The sequence below is a fragment of the Chlorocebus sabaeus genome, chromosome 1, assembly GCF_047675955.1.
Source record: "Chlorocebus sabaeus isolate Y175 chromosome 1, mChlSab1.0.hap1, whole genome shotgun sequence".
Lineage (NCBI taxonomy): Eukaryota > Metazoa > Chordata > Mammalia > Primates > Cercopithecidae > Chlorocebus > Chlorocebus sabaeus.
This window is the reverse complement of record NC_132904.1, coordinates 110085784-110107350: the sequence shown is the minus strand read 5'-3', so window position 1 is coordinate 110107350 and position 21567 is coordinate 110085784. Positions and strand designations below refer to the sequence as shown.

At 42.5% G+C, this 21567-nt stretch overlaps 2 protein-coding genes and 1 pseudogene across 2 annotated transcripts in view; 1 reads left to right on the top strand and 2 right to left on the bottom strand.

Moving 5' to 3' along the window:
* Positions 1-5051: 5051 nt before the first annotated feature.
* Positions 5052-5741, bottom strand: CLDN25 (claudin 25). Its single transcript, XM_008020928.2, has one exon. The coding sequence runs from the start codon at positions 5739-5741 to the stop codon at positions 5052-5054; it is 690 nt and encodes a 229-aa protein (XP_008019119.1).
* Positions 5742-11053: 5312 nt separating this feature from the next.
* Positions 11054-21567, top strand: part of ZW10 (zw10 kinetochore protein) — a 40706-nt gene continuing 30192 nt past the window's right edge. Inside the window, exons 1-2 of the mRNA XM_038005188.2 lie at positions 11054-11242; positions 15811-15945. Of these exons, the coding sequence (XP_037861116.2) occupies positions 11138-11242; positions 15811-15945 (240 nt within the window). The 5' untranslated portion in view covers positions 11054-11137. The remainder of the gene's footprint in view (positions 11243-15810; positions 15946-21567) is intronic.
* Positions 14468-15144, bottom strand: LOC119626521 (cytochrome c oxidase subunit 7A2-like, mitochondrial pseudogene; annotated as a pseudogene).

Here is a 21567-nt window from a genome sequence, read left to right as displayed (position 1 = left end):
CCTGCCTCTAGGCCTCTGCCTAGATTTTCCCAAGAGCTTTCTTGGGCTCCATTCTGGTTGCAGCAGGAGCGGGCCCATGGAGTTTCTGTGGCTCAGCAGGTTTGGGATAGGGGGTGTCTCAGATGCCAGTCTTCCCTCCTGGGAACAACTTGGACCTGCAAGTGGTTCTCTCAAGGTCCACCTCCATCCCATTCCTCGCTAGGAAGGATAGAGAACATAATAATAGTCTAGACTGTTATGATATCCCTTCCAGGAATCCTCCCTTGATGAGTCTGTACTCTTCTCTCCTGTGGGATGTTGGGAGTGAAGGTGGACCCGTTTGGACACCTCTTAGCAGCCCATCTCTTTAGAATATAAGGCACTGTCACCTATGGGACAGGGCTTTGAGGCTTTACTCAAAACTCTGGGCAACAGAAAAGTTCATTCCACATCCTATAAACGTAGATGGGGTCATGAGAAGAACAACTGGGTTAAAAAATAATAGATCCATCGATTGATGCAGTAGAAAGGGAACTACCTGTTCTTTTAGTTCCCTATGAGACCAGTGACTACAAACAAACATTTTCGTGAGTTTCTTATTGTCCTAATCCTGGCTGCAAGGACACATCTCCTGGCTAGAAGCCCTTGAAACCATTCTGACTTCTTTCGCATCCCCAAATCACGTTCCCTTAGGACTTTTCCCTAGAGCTAATTCAGAAGTTCAGAAGGGTTATGGATGAGTATTTTAATAGAGACCTTCTGGAATGCCTTCACTCCCAGTGGTGAAATTTTCAAACCCAAAGACAGTTTGATGGAGAAGATAGCACCAAGTGCCTAAACTCTAACTGCATCAAATTCGGTGAGTCCCTGAGTTATTTTCCTCCACTACCTTGCACATAATAAATACTTCTGGCTTGAAATATTGATTGATTAATGTTTCTTTCTCTTTCCGATACATATGACTACACACCTCTCCATGTGTAACCACAATAAAGAAATGTTTTTGATGTGAGAATAAGCTGCCACAGATCCAGATGAGAAAAAGCTGTGTTGAAGTTGTGATTTAATGAGTTCTATTTTCATTTCTCGTTATTTCCCCCTTCAAAGCAGGTGGCTAAAAACAGTGGCGGTTTTAGGTGAACAGCATCTCCTTCCTCAGACTCTTTCTCTAAATGCGGATTCCCACTAGAATGCAGATCACATTCCCTTTTGGGGAAGGATACGCTGTTGGCCACATGGCCAGTATGTCATCAAGAGTTTCTGCCCACACCTATTTTAAAAATTCCTTTTGTCCTTTATAAAGAGAGTTGGGAAGACAGAATATTTTCTTAACAAATCGTTAGTGTCCATTTCTCTGCAGAGGAAGCCATAATCACTTGCTGATGAAAAAATATCATCAGCACCTGCAAATGTGGGATTCAGGTGAGGGCTGCAAACCTCCAGCAGGAGCAGGTGAGCCACCTGGCAACAAAGACCCTGTTTACACCTCAGCATAAGCACAAAGGAGGGTTTTATTTTGAAGGTCTTTGGTTTTTCTATCGACTTCAGTGAAAAGTTTTTTTTTTTTGAGACAGAGTCTCGCTCTGTCGCTCAGGCTGGAGTGTAATGGCACGATCACGGCTCACTACAACCTCTGCCTCAGCCCCCCAAGTAGCTGGGATTACAGGCACCCACCATCATGCCCAGCTAATTTTTGTATTTTTATAGAGATGAGGTTTTACCATGTTGGCCAGGCTGGTCTTGAACTCCTGACCTCAGGTGATCTGCCTGCCTCGGCCTCCCAAAGTCCTGGGATTACAGGCATGAGCCACCACGCCTGGCCTTCAGCGAGAGTTTTTCCTTTGGTCTGGTCGATTGTCTAGGCAACCCATCCCATGAGGTCATGGGACAAAGTGAAGAAAGACTGCCATGGTGCCAAACCCTGGCTTCAAGTCTTGAGTCAGTTAATTTCTCACCATGGGCATGTCACCTAAATTCTCAGAATCTCATTTTCCTCAGTAGCAAAACAAATAATATCTGCTCTTCCAAAACTCAAAAAATTTTCAAGATATGTTCAGTAAAACTACCAACATTTGTAGGAGTGCTTTGTAAACCTGTAAGCCCAACACAACTGTGTGATAAGGAAATTTCATAGAGACAAGTCATTAGAAAAGGGAGAGCAGGTTACTGCTGCCAAGCTCCTGTTCCCGGACCATGCGCTTGGTTTCCCATGTTCCTGAGAATAGAGACTATGTTCCTTACTGAGGCCTACAAGGCCCTACAAGGTCTGGCTTCTTCCTGCTTTGCCAGCTTCACCTTATGCATCTTCCTCTCCCCTCCTCATCTGGAACTGCTACCCACCCTTTACTGTTCAGCCAGTTATTGCTTCCTTTGAGTATCGATTCGTGAACCACTGACTAGGTTAAACTCCTCCTATTGCATGATCTTTTTTATGTATATATATTTTTCTCTTTTTTACATTCATAAAAGTTGATTAAACTATTGCGTGATCTTATAGAACCATGTACCTTTCCAAATTTGTAAAGGTTGTCAAAGTTACTATTTACATTTATTTGAGTGATTTTACATTAATATTTGTCTCCTGGCTCGGCAGTGGCTCACGCCTATAATCCCAGCACTTTGGGAGGCCGAGGCGGGTGGATCACTTGAGGTCAGGAGTTTGAGACCAGCCTGACTGTGGTGAAACCCCATCTCTACTAAAAATACAAAATTAGCAGGGTGTGGTGGTGCACGCCTGTAATCCCAGTTACTTGGGAGGCTGAGGCAGGAGAATTGCTTGAGCCTGGGATGCGGAGTTTGCAGTGAGCCAAGATCACGCCATTGCACTCCAGCCTGGGCAAGAGCGAAACTCCGTCAAAAAAAAAAAAAAAAAAATTTGTCTCCCTAATTTGCCTGAATGAGGGACAGGAATATATTTTGTCTTACCATTTTATCCTGGTTCCTAGCACATGGTCAGTGCTCCATAAATGTTTGTTAAGTGAGTGAATAAATGATCAGATGGATGAATAATGAAATGATTCTTTCATGTAGACACTGGGAGGTCAAGAAAATGCTTAGATAATTGAGCCTCACCCCTGACTGAAACTTGGTCCAAAGAGCTTTGAACCTTTATTGAGAAGGAGTAGCTAATATAACAGGCATTAGAAACCATTTTCTGACCTACCAGACACGGAAAGCCAGGATACACCTTTGATGCAAACTGGCCCTTTGTACTCAGAGCTGTATTTGCCTGGGGATCATTTTGATTTGTGCGTGCCAAGTAGACATACATAAAAGGACAGCCATAAAAGGAGAAGGAGCTTTCTGGAGAAACTGTGACTTCCAGAGAAATCTGCTCTGGGTAAGAAGGTAAGAGTTGCAGAAGATGAAGTTGCACCTGTGCAGACTCCATTTCTGCAGGGGGGAAAAAAAAGGCACTTTTCTAAGGAGGGAACTGTCCTGGGCTACTTTGGCAGATTTGTTTACTCTTGTGTCTGAGTGTGTGTATTCTTGCTTGAGCAGTGGCTATCTCGTGATATTGGGGCTATTGTATCAGGAGGTGAGAAGCGTTGTGAGACCTCAGAGTTGAGCTGACAAAGCACAGCACCAGCTTGGGGAGGGAGGAATGTCCCCTGTACTGTGAGGAATCCAGCATGCCTCTGAACCTGCAGAAGTGACCTACTTGGGGCATTAGGAGCCATCCCCTTTAGCTGCTCTCCTGAGGGAATTGTTGGCAGGGCCAATGGTGATTCTTGAACTGATGACAGGAGTGGAGGACAGGTGGCAGGGAGAGGACCAAGGTGGATGCTGCAGGATGATTGCAGCTGACAAACAGGTTTATGAGCAACAGGAGGCTCCTCCTTGAGGACCTGCAGAAATGCAGGAGGAAGACCTAAGGTGGGGTAGTCAGGAGAGAGCCTGCCATTGCAGGCAGAGCAGGCAAAGGAACTTAGGTTAGGAAGGGACTTGATTTGTAGCCGCAACCTGGGTAGGTCTGCTGACACTCAGGTTAAAATTTAAGGGAAGGCCAGGAGTTTGATACCAGCTGGGCAATATAGCAAGACCCCATTTCTACAAAAAATTTTAAAAATTAGCTGAGCTTGGTGGCTCACGCCTGTAATCCCAGCTACTCGGGAGGCTGAGGCAGGAGGATCCCTTGAGCCTAAGAGTTTGAGGCTGCAGTGAGCTATGATCATGCCACTGCACTCCAGGCTGGGCAACAGAGTGAGACCCTGTCTCAAAAACAAACAAAAAAACACAACAAAACAATAATTCAAGGAGTTATACTGTGATTTTGCACATGGTAAAAGACATTTCTGAGAAGCTACTTCTTTCATATACATGCTCACATTGGGCAGTATTTGGACACAGTCATTCTAAGGTAATCACTGTGTCCCAGTTTGCTTGGGACTTGCCTAGTTTTAGCACTGAAAGTACCTTGCTCTGGGCAAACCAGGAGAGTTGGTCACCCTACCACTCACTTACAATGACTGTTAACCTTCAGGTGGGGAAGACAGAGTAGACTGCTCATCGCCTCACCATGTAGCAGAAACAAGACTCTGTCTCTCCTTTGGGATATTAAGGATCTGTAAAACAGCAAAGGTGTATTGTGAAGCTCTCTTTCAAATTGTACACCTGAGACTGAAAATGGACACAAAGAGGATTTCTGTCCTAAGATGCTGTTCTGGGCCAGTAATTCATTTTCCTTTGCTAAGGCACATTCTTCAACTTTTTTTTTTTTTTTTTTTAACCTATACAGAACAGTAAGTGCCTATTCACACTAGATTTTTCTCTGATGGTTGCAATTTTGTAATATATTTTTCCTTAGTAATGAAAGAATCAAATATGTAATTAAGATTATGAGTTTTAAAGCATTTTTATATAAATAAAATCTCAAATCAGAAAAATACGTTTGTTAGATACTGTGCCCTGAGTTTTTGTTCTGAAATGAAGACTACCATATCATCAAGACAATCACATCCGTGGTAAGTGGGACAGTGACCACCACCCCCAAAATGAAGCAAACAAACCTAGAGTAAGAAAGGATTCTATGGACATTCCTTTATTCCACAGATCCTTGGCAGAAGCCAGTCCTAGACGACCAGGTTCCTAGGTTTTAGCATGAGGTGGAAGGAGCCATCTGACTCCTCTACTGGAGCACAGGATCGGGGGACGGTGGGACCAGCCATCAAAGGAAAAGGCACATCTTCTTTTCCCAGGCAGGATGAGAAGACGAGAAGTAGCCCACCAAGAGCCAGGAAAATACCAGCAGCCCAGCCCAAGTAGAGGACACCTCCAAACTCCCACTGAGGTATGATGTCAGGGATGCTGTCATCCCAGAAGTCTTGGATTGTGGCATGGGCCACCCAGGAGACTGGAAGGAGGGTAGTGGCTAAAGCAGATGCCTCCAAAGTCCCTCCCAGGAGGCCAAGCCGCCTCTTGAATACCCGTCTGATCCTGTGAAACCGGAAGCATTCAGACCCAAAGCTGGAGAGCAAACGCCCCAATAGGCCCAACCCATGGAAGGCTACCCTGAGGATGTGTGCTACCTGGGGCTCCTGGGGCAGAGACAAGAAGGATTCAAAGGCCTTGCACACACTGGCAACTTCCTCTCGAACCACGCAGACCTCCCAAATCCCCATGATCCAGGTCTCCATCTCGTTCAGTTCCAGATTAAGAGTCTTCCACTGGGGCAGAATGGTTGTAACACAGGAGCAGACCCAGCCAAGGAGGGAGAGAAGGAGCCCCCCGAGCTGGACTTTCCCACGGAAACTCCAGGCCATAGTCACTCCCACCACAGATGCAGAAAGAAAAGGAGCAAGAGTGGGTCAGTGACTGGTTAGCAGGGACTACCTGAGTGGAAGATCTTTCACATTGGGAGAGGGTTCTTATTTCAGTGTTCTGAGCAGCAGCTGAGGCAGGTGCCAGGAATTGGCAATGTTTGGGTTTAGGGGGTGTGTCCAATATCAGATGTGGGTGTGGAGTCTAGGGGAGGGTCCCATGACAGGCAAAAAAGTCATACAGGGAGCCATCAATACATACCTGATGAATAAATTCATAAACTAAAATCACTCCTCAGCTCTGAGATCACAAGAATGATCGATGTTCTGGAAATACATGTCGATATAATCTTTTCGAAGGGCAACATGACTTTATGTTTCATACTTTTAAACATATGCATACTTTGACCCAGCACCTTATCTCCAGAAATCTACCTAATGTATCATGAATATGTACAAAGATTTATGAAAATGTCCATTGAAATGTTGTTAAGAATTGTCAGTTTTTGTTAATACTAGGTAGTCATTTTAAAGTGATTTTGTAGAAAGAATTTTAATGATATGAAAAATATTTTTGATATATCGTTAAGTGAGAAAAGCGAGTGACCAAACAGTACATAGAATATATAGAATGCAGCCAGAAACGGTAGCTCAGGCCTGTAATCCCAGCACTTTGGGAGGCTGAGGTGGGTGGATCACTTGAGGCCAGGAGTTCGAGGCCAGCCTGGGCAACATGGCGAAACCTCACCTCTACTAAGAAAATGAAAAAATTAGCCGGGCATGGTGACACACGCCTGTAGTCCAAGCTGCTTAGGAGGCTGAGGCAGGAGAATCTCTTGAACCTGGGAGGCGGAGGTTGCAGTGAACCGAGATCACGCCACTATACTCCAGCCTGGGTGACAGAGTGAGACCCCATCTCAAAAAAAAGAAAAAGACAAAGAATATATAGAAATATGTGCGTGTGTGTGTGTGTGTGTGTGTTTGTGTAGACCACAAAATGTTAACATGATTATTTTGGTGATAAAATTATGCATACTTTTTATTTCCTTATTTGTGCTTACCTATGCATTTTACACATTTTATAAATTTATCACTTAATATTTTTATTACAAAAGTCCACAAATATTAATTTTACAAAATAATTTTAAATTCCTCAATCCAAGGAAGCTACCCAAACCCAGAATATCCGCAGAGGGAGGTGCTCCCTCCCCAGGCTCCCCTTGCTGCTAGGACAGCAGCTATAATAAATGGTCATCATACCAGCTTCCATTCCTGTTTGTTGCTGCTGCCAAGTAGCAGGTTCTGACAGGAAAGGAAATAATTTGCATTTACTGCGTGTTGCTAAATGCCAGACTTTTGGCTAGACGCTTTATCCTTACTTAATTTTCACACTGTCACTATACGATACACTTCAGGTAACTTGCCAAGGTCCCCCAGCTGGTAAACAACAGATCCAATGTGAGCCAGGCAGCTCAAACTCGGACATTTCATGTTCTTGTCCCCAGGCTGCAGAAGCTGCCTCTGCACACTGGTGACACAGCATGTGGGTGAGACTTAGTCTTTATAGTAAGACAGAGAAGAAAACGGATTTATTCTGTTGGAGTCATGAATGTCTGACTCATGTGTTTCCCTATTCACAAATTAACCTACTCCACACTGTGTGGTAGATATGAAGTGAAAGCAAAGATGTTCCTGAAAGGAAGAGACATATCCTGAGAAAGGAGGATCTTGACTTTGTCTAACTGATGGCTCAACACCTAAGACATCTGGTATACCAGTGTTTATCAGTGGTGTGAGGTTTTGGGGGAAGGCACACAGAATCATTTGAAGTGCTCATTTTTCTTTTATGTTTTATTACAGAAAACTTCAAACATATACAAAAGTAGAATGAATGGTATAAAGAAATCCCATATCGCATCGTTCCACTTCAAAAATTATCCACTCGTCCCAATCTTGCTTCATTTCTACCTGCACCCACTCCTTCCCTTTCATACTATTTTGAAGCAAATGGGTTGCTTTTTCAAATTGTAGGCACCTTATGCTGCTATTATAGCAACATGATGGAAAATACTGTGCAAACTTGGAAACGCTGTCTGCTTATACTGTCCTCTGCCAGAAATAATGCATTCGCTACTTTGCTTCTTGAATACAGGTATGTCATGTGTATGTGAGTCATGATAGGCCAGGAGGAATCCTTTCAGACTTTGCTCCTGACTTCCTTGCCTTATCCTGATGATTTGTGAACATCTGTGAATTGGGAGACATATAAGCCATGATAAATGTGAACTATGAAGAAGATGAGGTTAATGAGGGAATACAGAACACATGCATCTATTAATTTCTTTTTTAAAATTCAAGTATTCATTCATTGTTGCATGCATTGACTGTGTGTAGCCATCGCAGTCCGTGCTGCATGCTCTTTCTTCTCCTTTCTCAGCCTAACTCTGGCTCTTCCCTGACTTTTCTTTGGACCTTGAGGAGCGGTCTTCACCTTACCCAGTAGTCTCTCTGCTCAGGAAGAAGCAAGAGCTTAGGCAGTTGTGTTTTGTGGGTATGTACAGACAGGTTTTCTGGAGGGAGGTCCCAGAACCTCAATCTCAAAGTAGCACTTCCTTTCATTCTCACTTCAGATTTCTCATTACCGTTGTTGAAAGACAAAATTACAACAAATTTAGTTTAAAGATCTTTTTTTTTTTTTTTTTTTTTTTTTTTTTTTGAGACGGAGTCTCGCTCTGTCGCCCAGGCTGGAGTGCAGTGGCGCAATCTCGGCTCACTGCAAGCTCCGCCTCCCGGGTTCACGCCATTCTCCTACCTCAGCCTCCCGAGTAGCTGGGACTACAGGCGCCCGCCACTGCGCCCGGCTAATTTTTTTCTATTTTTTAGTAGAGACGGGGTTTCACCATGGTCTCGATCTCCTGACCTTGTGATCCGCCCGCCTCGGCCTCCCAAAGTGCTGGGATTACAGGCGTGAGCCACCGCGCCCGGCAGTTTAAAGATCTTAATTCACTTTATTTGTGATTCTAGAATCAGGCAACACTTCATTCCATAAAGTAGAATCAGTGTCCTGATGAGCTGAAGAGAGGAGGTTGGTTTCATAGAAAGAAAAAGGCTGAAGAAAAGAGAAACAAAGAACATAAAGCAGATTGGCTTTTTCAAATTTAATTTCCTTGTAAGGTGGGAACCGAGAAACAGAACAATACGAAAATAACTGATTGATTGGCATCAGTTTAGTTCAGGTACTTTTTTGTAAGAATTAAAACAGAGGGAACTTCGTTACCACGCTGACTGAAACTGGCAGGTTTGGGAATTTGGTGATTATCTCTCATTCTCCTGATTTCTCAGAAGGTCAGATAGACAGCTTAGTTTTGGTTTGGTGAAGCAGAGCTTTAGCATGAGTGACTCCATTTTGGTTTGGTCTGTTGGGCTTAGTGCAGGAACTCAGTCCAAAGCAATGGTCTCCTGTAAATGTTAACATTGTGAAACCTTTCTGACTCAGTCAGAGACTGGGTGCTTCTCCTCCAACATTTCCTCTGCCATTTGCACCTTCCTCAGGGGCAGATTAAACTTCGGGGTTCGTTACTTTCACAGGTCCCTTCTAAGACTGGCATCTAATTTTGTATTCATTATTTTATATTCTTTTTCTTAAAGAGTCCTTCCCCTCCCTGCAACGGCATAAGATTTAGGTTCCACTAAATCTAGATCCATCCCTCATCTACCTACAGATTAGTAATTATCATATTTTTCTGTGATTATATATTCACATGTCGTGGGTCCCCAGACCTAGCACAACGTCTGCTATGTGATAATTGCTTAATAAATATGCAGTACAAAGTTTCAGAATTTTCATCTGTCAGTCATTCTTTGTCATTGGGCATTTATTATTAGTGCAGTTAGAATTCAAAGTAAAGTTGACAGGTCTACCAAAAAGAAATTGATTTGGTTTTCCAAGGAAAGGAGTTTCTCTTGATGTTTTGACTGTTTTCAGCGTTTCCTCTCTCAATCCCAGTTTTGTTTCCTCTGCTTATGGCACATGAATCAGCCCTTGCTTCACTGGGATAAGCAGATTATCTCGCAGACACTTAAAATTGTCAGGGATCTTAGGGTCAGTGCCTATTTGGGGTCAACCCTCACAATATACCATTTTAAAAAACAAAAAACCTTTTACTTTTAATCAAAGCAGTACATTTGGCTCTTGGTATCCATGGATCCAACCAACCACAGATCAAAAATATTCTGGAAAAAACTAATAAAAAATAACAATACAACAACAAAAAATAATGCAAATAAAAATACAATATAACGACTATATAGGATTTAGATTGATTTGTATTAGGTCTTATAAGTAATCTAGAGATGATTTAAAGTGTATGGAGAGGATGTGTGTTGATTACTTGTAAACATTACATCATTTTATGTAAGAGACTTGAGCATCCATGGATTTTGCTATGGGGGCAGGGGAGGTTTCTGGAACCAATCCCCCCATACCAAGGGAGGACTGTATGTTTACTGTAGAAAAATAGAGAAAGCAAAGGCAGAGAAGAGCATAAACACCATAAATCCACCACCCATAGGATAATTTGATGTCTGTCATTTACATACCTACTTACCTACTTTTCGTTTTTTGACCAAACAATGGCTATAGACTTACGTTTTTGAAAAGGAACCACACTATACATAGAATATGGTGAACATCTTTCTATATGCAATGCATTAAAATAAACCATTTCTAAAAGCTTTTGACACATTTACATATTTATAATCTGACAGAAAGTACTAAGTACCTTGTTCTTGTTCACACAGGACAAATATTACGTCTATCTAAGTAATATAAATATGTAATGTAGGTAATGTAAATGTGTAATGTATCACGTAGATGCAATATATGTACATAGATGCAATTACAGGCAATCTTTTACTTATAATGAGGTGACGCCACTTCTTTACACAACTCCAGAGGGCGCCGTTCATAGCTTCTGGTGCCACAGCGGCCCAATAAAAGTTGAGGAAAAAAGATCGAGATGGGCTCGTTGGCTCTTTCAGTTAGGTAATTTTACACGTAAGCCTTTTGAAGTTTACAAAGATTCAGTTAGACCTGGTCATTAAAAACGTTTAATTTCCTCCAGTGAAAAACGGGCGGGAAGCGACAAACTTTGAAAACAACTAAGGAAGAAAACGCGTCTGCATACAGTTTGCCAACTACGGGACACCGTGGAAATCCCATCCCGGGTTTGGAGCGGTGCCTGCTGGGAGTTGTAGTGCGCTCCTCGCCTTCCGGGCGGCGGTCTGAGGCCCTCGAGACTCCGTTTCCCGGCAGGCCGCGCGTCAAGACGGCCGGCGGGACGGGAGCCGCCGCGCTGGCTACGAGAGTGACCCAGTCAGCATTGATTCCCGTCTTGGCCATGGCCTCGTTCGTGACAGAAGTTTTGGCACACTCCGGGAGGCTGGAAAAGGAGGATCTGGGGACCCGGATCAGCCGCCTGACCCGGCGGGTGGAGGAGATTAAGGTGAGAGCGGGGTAGCTGTATGCTGACTGGAAGGGGACGCCGGGTCCCTGTGTGAAGGGACTGGAGAGAGGAGTTGGGGGCTAAGGGCAGACAGAGTGGGGACCAGCAGAGTGGGGCCTGTCGGGGAGATCTGGTTGTGGGGGCTGAATGAGGAGTGGGGAGGCCCAGAGTGTGAGGATTGAGGAGGGATCTTGGAGCGGAGCCCAGACAGGGGTTGGGAACTGAGGAGGCGAGGAGGCCTGGGACTGTGGGGACGAAGAGGCGGTGGCTGGAGAGCACTGGGGAGTGGAGTTATGTTGGGGAGGGATGTGTCGCGGGAATGGGGAGACTGAAGAGACCAGCAGAGCGGGAAGAGCAACTGGAAGCTCCGAGGAAGCTAGGGAGCGAGCGCAGGAGAGGAGTAGAAAAGACAGGATCCCCCCTTCCCCTTCTTCCATCGATGAGTGTATTTCCTCCACCCACTCCTTGATTTGTTGATGAATAAAATAGCCTGGAGGATTGCACCTTTCTCCTCCCCGACATTAAAAAAAAAATCCCAAACCCTCAGTATGTTTTAATTTTTGTCTATCTATTTATCTTTTGAGATGGAGTCTTGCTGTGTCGCCCAGGCTGGAGTGATCTCGGCTCACCGCAACCTCTGCCTCCGGGTTCAAACGATTCTCCTGCCTCAGCCTCCTGAGTAGCTGGGATTACAGGCGCGCGCCACCACGCCTGGCTAATTTTTTTTCTGTTTGTTTTATATTTTTAGTAGAGACGGAGTTTCACCATGTTGGCTGGGCTGGTCTCGAACTCTTGACCTCAGGTGATCCACCCGCCTCATCCTCCCGAAGTGTTGGGATTACAGGCGTGAGCCACCGTCTCTGGCCTCTTAATGTGTTTTTAAAACTTCCTCATCTACAAGCACTTGAAGCTGTTCTGAGTGTCAGTGGTACTTAGGTAGACGTTGCTGCTTTGAGGTTGATACAAAAACTGGAAGCAGGTAGCCACACACAGTTTTGCTTTGTACCAATATTGTTACCTTGCCAGTATTTGCCCACATCTTCAGTTGCTTTCATTTAAAATTTTGTGTATTTGAGTCAAGTAGGGTTTCGAGGGGGCAAGTTTGGCACACACAATAAAGGCACAGGTATAACTCTTCCTAACAGCTCTTGATTTTACAAAAGTAGTTTCCTGAATTTTAAGTAGTCATATCCCTGACATCTCTTCTTTAATATGGCTTTCCGATTTTTCACCACTGTTTAGTGTGATGGAAAGAAGAGAGGTTTTTAAGCTACTCCAGCATGGCAAGCTACCCTAGCTCCTATGTGTTCTGAACCCAACGTGCCTTTCTTTCCTTTCACTAGTTTCCTTTACCAACTTGGATCTTCAGCCAATTGAAAATTACTTTCTCTGCTGTCCCCTCTTTTTTTGATCCCATATTTAGCTTATGTTGCCATTTTTCCATCTTTACCTGTAGTATTTCTACCCATTTTTCAAGTTCCATTTCAAATGTCTCCTGCATAAAAAAAAGTCTTTATCTTCCCTCAGGGAGAGGGGATCTCTTTCTCATTTGTGCTGCTGGAAGGCTTTGTAACTTTGTTGTATTACATTTCAGTCCTGTATTCTTGTTGCCCAAGTATATAGTATCTTTACTACCTAGAAATTTGAGGGCAAGCAATTTGTTTTATTTTAATTCATGTATTTATTCCACGGTCAAAATAAATAATAATTTAACAAAATTAGCCAGGCGTGGTGTTGTGCGCCTGTAATCCCAGCTACTCTGGAGGCTGAGGCAGGAGGACTGCTTGAACCTGTGAGGTTGAGGTTGCAGTGAGCCGAGATTGCACCACTGCGTTCCAGCCTGAGGGACAGAGTGAGACTCCATCTCAAAAAGAGAGAAAAAAAAATCAATTTAAAGTCATAACATTTTTAAAAGATAAAGGAGAATTTGTGGCACAGCTGCATTAACAAAACAAGACACCAATCTAAAGTGCAACACTAAACAGGTGTTCTCTCTTCCCATGGTGGCATAAATATACACAATTACACATAAAATTTCACTGAAGATATGAGATGAGGCAAATAACCCTTTGAAATGAACCGCCCAAGGAATCGAGGCAGGCTAAAAATAATTTCTTTTAAAATTTTACTGCAAGATGGAACCCCCACTCCCTGCTCTACCCCCTCCCCGCTCAGGTGAGTACTAACTCAAACCCCTCATTTTATGTGCACGGCCTTGGCTTCTGCCGTCTTTCCTCAGCTACATCCAAATCCAGAAAGGCTTCTGTACCCTATGCTCAAAAATGCAACCTTGGCCAGGTGCGGTGGCTCATGCCTGTAATCCCAGCACTTTGGGAGGCCAAGGTGGGTAGATAACCTGAGGTCAGGAGTTCCAGATCAGTCTGGCCAACATGGTGAAACTTCTTCTCTACTAAAAATACAAAAATTAGCTGGGTGTGGTGGTGGGCGCCTGTAATCCCAGCTACTATGGAGGCTGAGGCAGAAGAATTGCTTGAGCCCGGGAAGTGGAGGTTACAGTGAGGTGAGATTGCTCCACTGCACTCCAGCCTGGGTGACAGAGTGAGACTCTGTCTCAAAAAAAAAAAACAAAAAAAAAAATTGCTTCCTCAAGTGCCTGAGGTCTAGAACCTCCAGGGAAATCAGGAGCACAAACACAGAGTGCAGCATCATTTTTTTTTTTCTTTTTTTTTTTTCTTTTTGAGGTGGAGTCTCTCTTGCTCTGTCGCCCAGGCTGTAGTGCAGTGGCGAGATCTCGGTTCACTGCAGTCTCTGCTTTCTGGGTTCAAGTGATTCTCCTGCCTCAGCCTCCCAAGTAGCTGGGACTACAGGCACCCACCACCACGCCTGGCTAATTTTTTTGTATTTTAGTAGAGATGGGTTTGCACCATGTTGGCCAGGCTGGTCTTGAACTCCTGACCTCAAGTGATGCACCTGCCTTGACTTCCCAAAGTGCTGGGATTACAGGTGTGAGCCACAATGCTGGGATACATCATTTCTTTAAACAATGGCTTTAATTGTTGAATGAGCTCTGACAAGCCATATGCATTTCATAAGCAAGCCAAAATACTGTCTTCATATCTTTCTGTTTTTCTTGGAAACATGTATCATCCAAGTAAAAAAACAAACAAACAAAAAATTAGGCTGGCCATGGTGTCTCACACCTATAATCCCAGCACTTTCAGAGGCTGAGGTGGGTGGATCACCAGAGGTCATGAGTTCGAGACCAGCCTGGCCAACATGGTGAAACCCTGTCTCTACTAAAAATACAAAAATTAGCCGGGCATGGTGGCGCCTGCCTGTAGTCCCAGCTACTTGGGAGGCTGAGGCAGGAGAATCGCTTGTACCCAGGAGGTGGAGGTTGCAGTGAGCCAAGATTCCACTACTGTACTCCAGCCTGGGTGATAGAACGAGACTCCATCTCAAAAAAAAAAAAAAAAACAAAAACAAACAAACAAAAATTAACAGAAACAATGAAAAAGATAATTCAAACTGTTTATGCCAAAAAGCAAACCAGTCCTTATTTGTTTTGGCGCTAACTCATTTCTTTTGGGGCTGTGAAGCCATGTAGGGGGTGATCAGGCAGTATCCCGCCCATAGTCAGCACCATGGTGGTCCAGTATAGCATTTGGTCAGGGAATCCTCATTTCAGGTGGATGGGCACATCATCAGCTTTCCGGAGAAACTTCTTCAGCTCTGGAACTTTGTTTTTCCTAGCAAAATAGTCTGCAGTGGAATCAGGTCAGCTTAGTTGGTATGGCAAATATGATAGGTGGTGCTTCTGTGGAAACCACAGGTCTTAATCCCTGTGGGCTATAGGCCTCTTAAATCCATGCTCCCACCAACTTGAACGTGAAGCCACTATAATTTGTGGTACATGATGCCTGGAGTCCGGCTTCCCACATCTACTGCCTTCATTACCTCCCCAGAGAAGGAGCCATAATTTATTCTTGTATCTTTCAAGGTATTGAATAATTCAATACACAGTATTCAGTACTTTGTTTAAGTTAGTTTGCATTAAAGGAGATGATGAAACTCAAATCAATGTAGGGTTTTAAGATCAGGCCATAAAATGTTATAGGCAAGAAAATAGAAATTGATTGAGATATATAGATTATGGATTTAATTTATCCATTTATTTTCTTTTCTATTAGATTTATCATTAAAATTGGTGACCACAGTCTGATATAGTTCAATATGAGAACTTCTGACTCCACCTTTCTCTTTTCCAGCAATTGTACAACTCTTGGGCACTGTTGGGGTTTGGTGATCATAGTCTTCTTTTTTTAAATTAATGTTTTAATCGACCAGTAATAGTGGTACATACTCTTGGAGTACATAGTGATGTTTGATATTGTTGTCTTCTTTCACCCTAATAGTGTTATGAGACCCCTCATGGTGGGAGAAATGTGTTTTTGAAAGAAACTCATTGGCTTGGAGGGAAAGTGAATGGTTGTGGGCAATTGGCAAGAAGGTTCTAACATGGAAAATGCCTCGTGGAAGATGAATATATTTTTATCAGAGTTTTCTCATTTCACTGTCTTTTATTGTAATTCTGTTTTATATTTCAGGGTGAGGTGTGCAATATGATTAGCAAGAAGTACAGTGAATTCCTGCCTAGCATGCAGAGTGCGCAGGGCCTGATTACCCAGGTGGATAAACTGTCTGAAGACATTGACCTGCTGAAATCCAGGATAGAGAGCGAGGTAAGGATAATTTGTTAAATTGGGTAGGTTTGTAGGGAGGTGGTTCAGCTTCCTGATTCCTAAGAGAGCTTAATTGTGTACAACTTTTTAAACCCTCACTTTTCTGTTTGGTAAATGGTGATTGAACTAAATGATTGTAGGGTGACTTCAATTCTGAAATAGAAGTATTTTCCAGAAGTGTAATTTAAATAACTTATTTTTTATGGAAGAAAATTTGACCAGGCCTGGTGCATCACGCCTGTAATCCCAGCACTTTGTGGGGGCCAAAGCGAGTGGATCAATCTGTTATTTTGCACCTCTGGCACAGTACAAAAAATATCCCCAGAGTGTATTTGTAATTAGTTGATTGATTAGGGAGTCAGTATCAATAGTGCAATATTAGACTGTGCTATTAGAAATGAAGTGTCTGGAACAAGACAGTAATTGGCTCTCTGTACCTTTTACTGGTCACATCCTGCCTGTTGAAATTCATTTAGTTTTGGTTGTTGTATTTTGAAAGATGGCTGGTCTGGATGAGAAGGTTTAGCCCTGAACACTGTACCATTTGAAGAACTATGAAATAAACTGAGGATGTTTAGCCTTGGGAAGAAACACTTTCAATATTTGAAGCTCTGTCATATGGGAGAAATATTCAAATTTATGGTTGGTAATAGAGAATTTTTTTTCAATAGGTGTATGCTAGAAGTTTATTCAGGCATTTGGTGTATTTGTTGTGCACTTAAAAGGTGCCAGGTACTATGATAGTTGCTGAATAAGAATGTTTTTTATTTCAAGGTGTGAATCTCATACCTGATAATAATAGTGTGACATAACAATAAATAGGAGTAATACAGTTAGAGAGAGGAGATATAGCTAAGGATGGCTTACTATAGGAAATGACATCCAAACCAAGACGGGAAGTGATAGGCAACAGGGGAAGGAAGAGTGTTGTAAGTAGCCATAAATGTTAGTTTTAGGCAGAGGCATGGAGGTAATGGAGAGAGGTCACTTTTGGGGAGCTACAAGTATTGCATAAGACAAATGTTTAGAGATTGTGGTGGGAAGGAACATAAGATGAATTAGAAAGGTAAGCAAAGACCTTGCATATCAGGTTAGTAGTAACATGATAAAGTTAGTGTGGACGTTATCTTGATGGCACTGTGGAACCCATAGAGGTTTTTAAGCAAGAGAGTGACATCAGATTTGAATTTCAGGAATTCTATTCGGCTTGCAGTTTGAAGAAAGAACTTGAGGGAAATGAGTCCAGGATATGAGAAGGCAGTTAAAATATTCAGAGGCAGTTAAAATAATCGAGGAAAAAAAGGGTGGTGATTTGCCTTAAAGTCAGTGGCAGTGGGGATGGAGAAAAATTGATGGATCCTAGTGACATTTCAGAGAGGATATTTGGGACTTGTTGATGTGTGGAGTGAAGGATGTAGGAGTCAAGGATAACTGGGGAACTAGGTCATGGTTTCATTCCATTCACTGAGACAGTCTAGAGAAAGAGCAGGTTTTTGTGAGAGATTTGAGGAGTTTAAATTTAAGGTGCCTATGGAATATCAAATGCACTTTCACAGACAGTTGGATTATATTAAGGTGAAGGCTAGACTGTTGTAAAAAAAACAATAAATAAAAAGAGATACCTTGAAATGCAGTGGCTCAAACAAGATACTTAAAAAAAAAAATCATAATACTTTAGTAAGCAGGCTGATTCTACAATCTAGGGTCCAGCTATTCTAGCATAGTGTGTGTCAAGAATTGAAGGGGATCTAGGATTTTAACTTTCTTGAAAGTCAGTAAGTTAGCCTGCTAAAGTTTCATGGATTTTGTTTTTACATTTTTTTTGAGATGCACTCTTACTCTGTTGCCCAGGCTGGAGTGCAGTGGTGTGATCTAGGTTCATTGCAACCTCTGCCTCCTGGGTTCAAGCAATTCTCCTGTGTCAGCCTCCTGAGTAGCTAGGATTACAGGCATGTGCCATCATGCCTGGCTAATTTTTGTATTTTTAGTAGAGATAGGGTTTCATCAGGTTGGCCAGAGTGGTCTCAAACTCCTGGCCTCGAGTGATCCACCCACCTCTGCCTCTCAAAGTAACTGGGATTACAGGTGTGAGCCACTGCACCCGGCCTCATGGATTTTTTTTTTTTTTTTTAATTTTTAAAAATTAAAAAAAAAATTCTTGTTTTTTATTTTTTTGAGACAGTTTCACTCTGTTGCCCATAGCGCAGTCATGGCTCACTGCAGCCTCAACCTCCTGGGCTCAGTTGATTATCTCACCTCACCCTCCCAGGTAGCTGGGACTACAGGTACAAGCCACCATGCCCAGCTAAATTTTTTTGTAGAGACAGGGTCTCACAATGTTGCCCAGGCTGGTCTAGAACTTCTGGGCTCAAGCAATTCTTCTTCAGCCTCACAAAGTGCTGGGATTACAGGCTTGAGTCACCATTCCTGGAAAGTTTCATGGATTTTTGTAGAAGACATGAGTCTCCTTGGTGCGAGATGAAGGACAGTTTATTACTTACAGCAGTAGCCAGAGTATCAGCATTTTTGCATCAGTTGCCCAGTCCTGCTTCCTGTAGGACATTGTGCAGTGGATAGCTTTATATTAATAGAAAAGGACTCCTGAGTTTAAGGAACCTGAATCTTTTTAATGGGTAGCAAGCATACCTCCCTTTTGCTTTGGAGGGAGACACCATCTCTGTCTTCCAAGGCTGTTTACTATATAGGCGTTCTTGAAAAGATAGCCCAGAACTAAAGACAGTAATTGCCTTACTTGTAAGATGGTGCAAAAATGTGAGAGACATCTAGAGAATTGTCTTCCAAAAGTCTGTAGAGCAGCAGCTTTGGCAGTACCTGATAGCTTATTAGAAATGCAGGATCTCAGGCCTCAATCTAGACCCACTGAATCAGAATCTGCATTTTACTGAGAGTCACTGAGTGATATGTATATGCATTACAGTTTGAGAAGTATTGCTCTTAGGGTTTTGTCATTATTTACGTGATTCAATCTGGTCTCTTCTGGTATCCAGGTCATAGCTGGAGATAAAGGGAAAAGAGAGGGCATGTAGGGGCCACATCTATTTTCTTAAGACTCAGAGTTGGAAATGGTACACATTACTTCTGTTAGTAATTGGTAAGATCTTAGACATGGTCTCACCCAACTGTGAAGGAGGCTAAAATATATAATCTGGTTGGGTGCTATTAATATGGAAAAAAGAAGAATGGATTTTAGTGGACAGTTTCCACATCATCTTACCCATATACATGTTTGGAGGTGAGGAAAATAATGTGGACTTGAGATAGCAGCACTTAGTAATTGAAGCCATGGGAATGGACAAGATTGCCCAGAAAGAGTATATAAAGCAGGGTTTCTCACCCTTGTCACTATTGATGTTTTGGGCTGGATAATTCTTTGTTGTGGAGGTCTGTCCTGTACATCGTATCATGTTAGCAGTATCCCTGGCCTCTGTTCGCTAGATGTGAATAGAACTCTCTCATGGTGACAACCAGTGGCAGCCACTGGCTTCAGACGTTGTCACATGTCCCTGGTTGAGGGTGGGGCAAAATCACTTCCTGTTAAAAACCACTGGTTTGGAATAAGAAGACAATCAGGAAGAAAGGAGTATCAATGTATATGGAGTGGTCAGATAATGAAGCTCCCAAAAGAAAGTGAAAAAGGAAGGGCTAGAGAACTAAGAGGAAAATCAGTAGAGAATGGTATCATGGAACTAAGGGAAAGAATGTTTCAGAAGGAAGGAAAGTTAACACGGTACTGTTAAATACATTTCAGTCGACAACAGACCACATATACAAGTGTGGTCCCGTGAGATTATAGTGGAGCTGAAAAGTTCCTGTCACCTATTGATAATCCTGACTTCATAGGGCTAGGCTAATGTGCGTGTTTGTGTCTTAGTGTTCAACAGGAAAGTTTACAAAGTTAAAACAAAAAATTTAAAATAGAAAAAAGCTTGTAGAAGACAAATATAAATAAAATATTTTTACTACAAACCACTGCTCAAGGAAATAAGAGAGGACACAAACAAATGGAAAAACATTCCATTCTCATGGATAGGAAGAATCAGTATCATGAAAATGGCCATAAGCAATTTATAGATTCAATGCTGGTCCATCAAACTACCATTGACATTCTTCACAGAATTAGAAAAAAACTGTTTTAGTTTTCATATGGAATCAAAGAAGACCCATATAGACAAGACAATCCTAAACAAAAAGAACAAAGCTGGAGGCATCACACTACCTGACTTCAAATTATATTACAAGGCTACAGTAACCAAAACAGCATGGTACTGGTACCAAAACAGACATATAGACCAATGGAGCAGAACGGAGGCCTCAGAAATAACACCACACTTCTACAACCGTCTGATCTTTGACAAACCTGACAAAAACAAGCAATGGGGAAAGAATCTCCTATTCAGTAAAATGGTGCTGGGAAAACTGTTTAGCCATATGCAGAAAACTGAAACTGGATCCCTTCCTTGTACCTTATACAAAAATTAACTCAAGGTGGATTAAAGACTTAAATGTAAAACCCAAAACCATAAAAACCCCAGAAGAAAACCTGGGCAATTCCATTCAGGACATAGGCATGGGCAAAGACTTCATGACAAAAATGCCAAAAGCAACTGCAATAAAAGCCAAAATTGACAAATGGGATCTAATTAAACTAAAGAGCTTCTGCACAGCAAAAGAAACTGTCATCAGAGTGAACAGGCAATCTACAGAATGGGAGAAAATTTTTGCAATCTACCCATCTGACAAAGGTCTAATATCCAGAATTTACAAGGAACTTAAACATGTTTATAAGAAAAAAACAGCTCCTTCAAAAAGTGGGCAAAGGATATGAACAGACAATTCTCAAAAGAAGACATTTATGTGGCCAACAAACATGAAAAAAAGCTCAGCATCACTGAATCAGAGAAATGCAAATCAAAACCACAATGAGATACCATCTCATGCAAGTCAGAATAGCGATTATTAAAAAGTCAGGAAACAATAGATGCTGGAGAGGATGTGGAGAAATAGGAACGTTTTTACACTGTTGGTGGCAATGTAAATTAGTTCAGCCGTTGTGGAAGACAGTATGGTGATTCCTCAAGGATCTGGAATCAGAAATAACATTTGACCCACCAGTCCCATTACTGGGTATATACCCAAAGGAGTATAAATCATTCTACTATAAAGACACATGCACACATATGTTTATTGCAGCATTGTTTACAATAGCAAAGACATGGAACCAACCCAAATGCCCATCACTGATAGACTGGATAAAGAAAATGTGGTACATATACACCATGGAATACTATGCAGCCATAAAAATGAATGAGAGCATGTCCTTTGCAGGGACATGGATGAAGCTGGAAGCCATCATCCTTAGCAAACTAACACAGGAGCAGAAAACTAAACACCGCATGTTCTCACTCATAAGTGGGAGTTGAACAATGAGAACACACGGACACAAAGAGGGGAACAACACACACCAGGGCCTGTTGGGGGGTGAGGGGTGAGGGGAGGGAACTTAGAAGACGGGTTAATAGGTGCAACAAACCACCATGGCACATCTATACCTGTGTAACAAACCTGCATGTTCTGCACATGTATCCCTTTTTTTTTTTAGAA

Excerpts from the sequence above, each read along its gene's own strand:
- CLDN25 (XM_008020928.2), bottom strand. The coding sequence starts at position 5,741 with ATGGCCTGGAGTTTCCGTGGGAAAGTCCAGCTCGGGGGGCTCCTTCTC.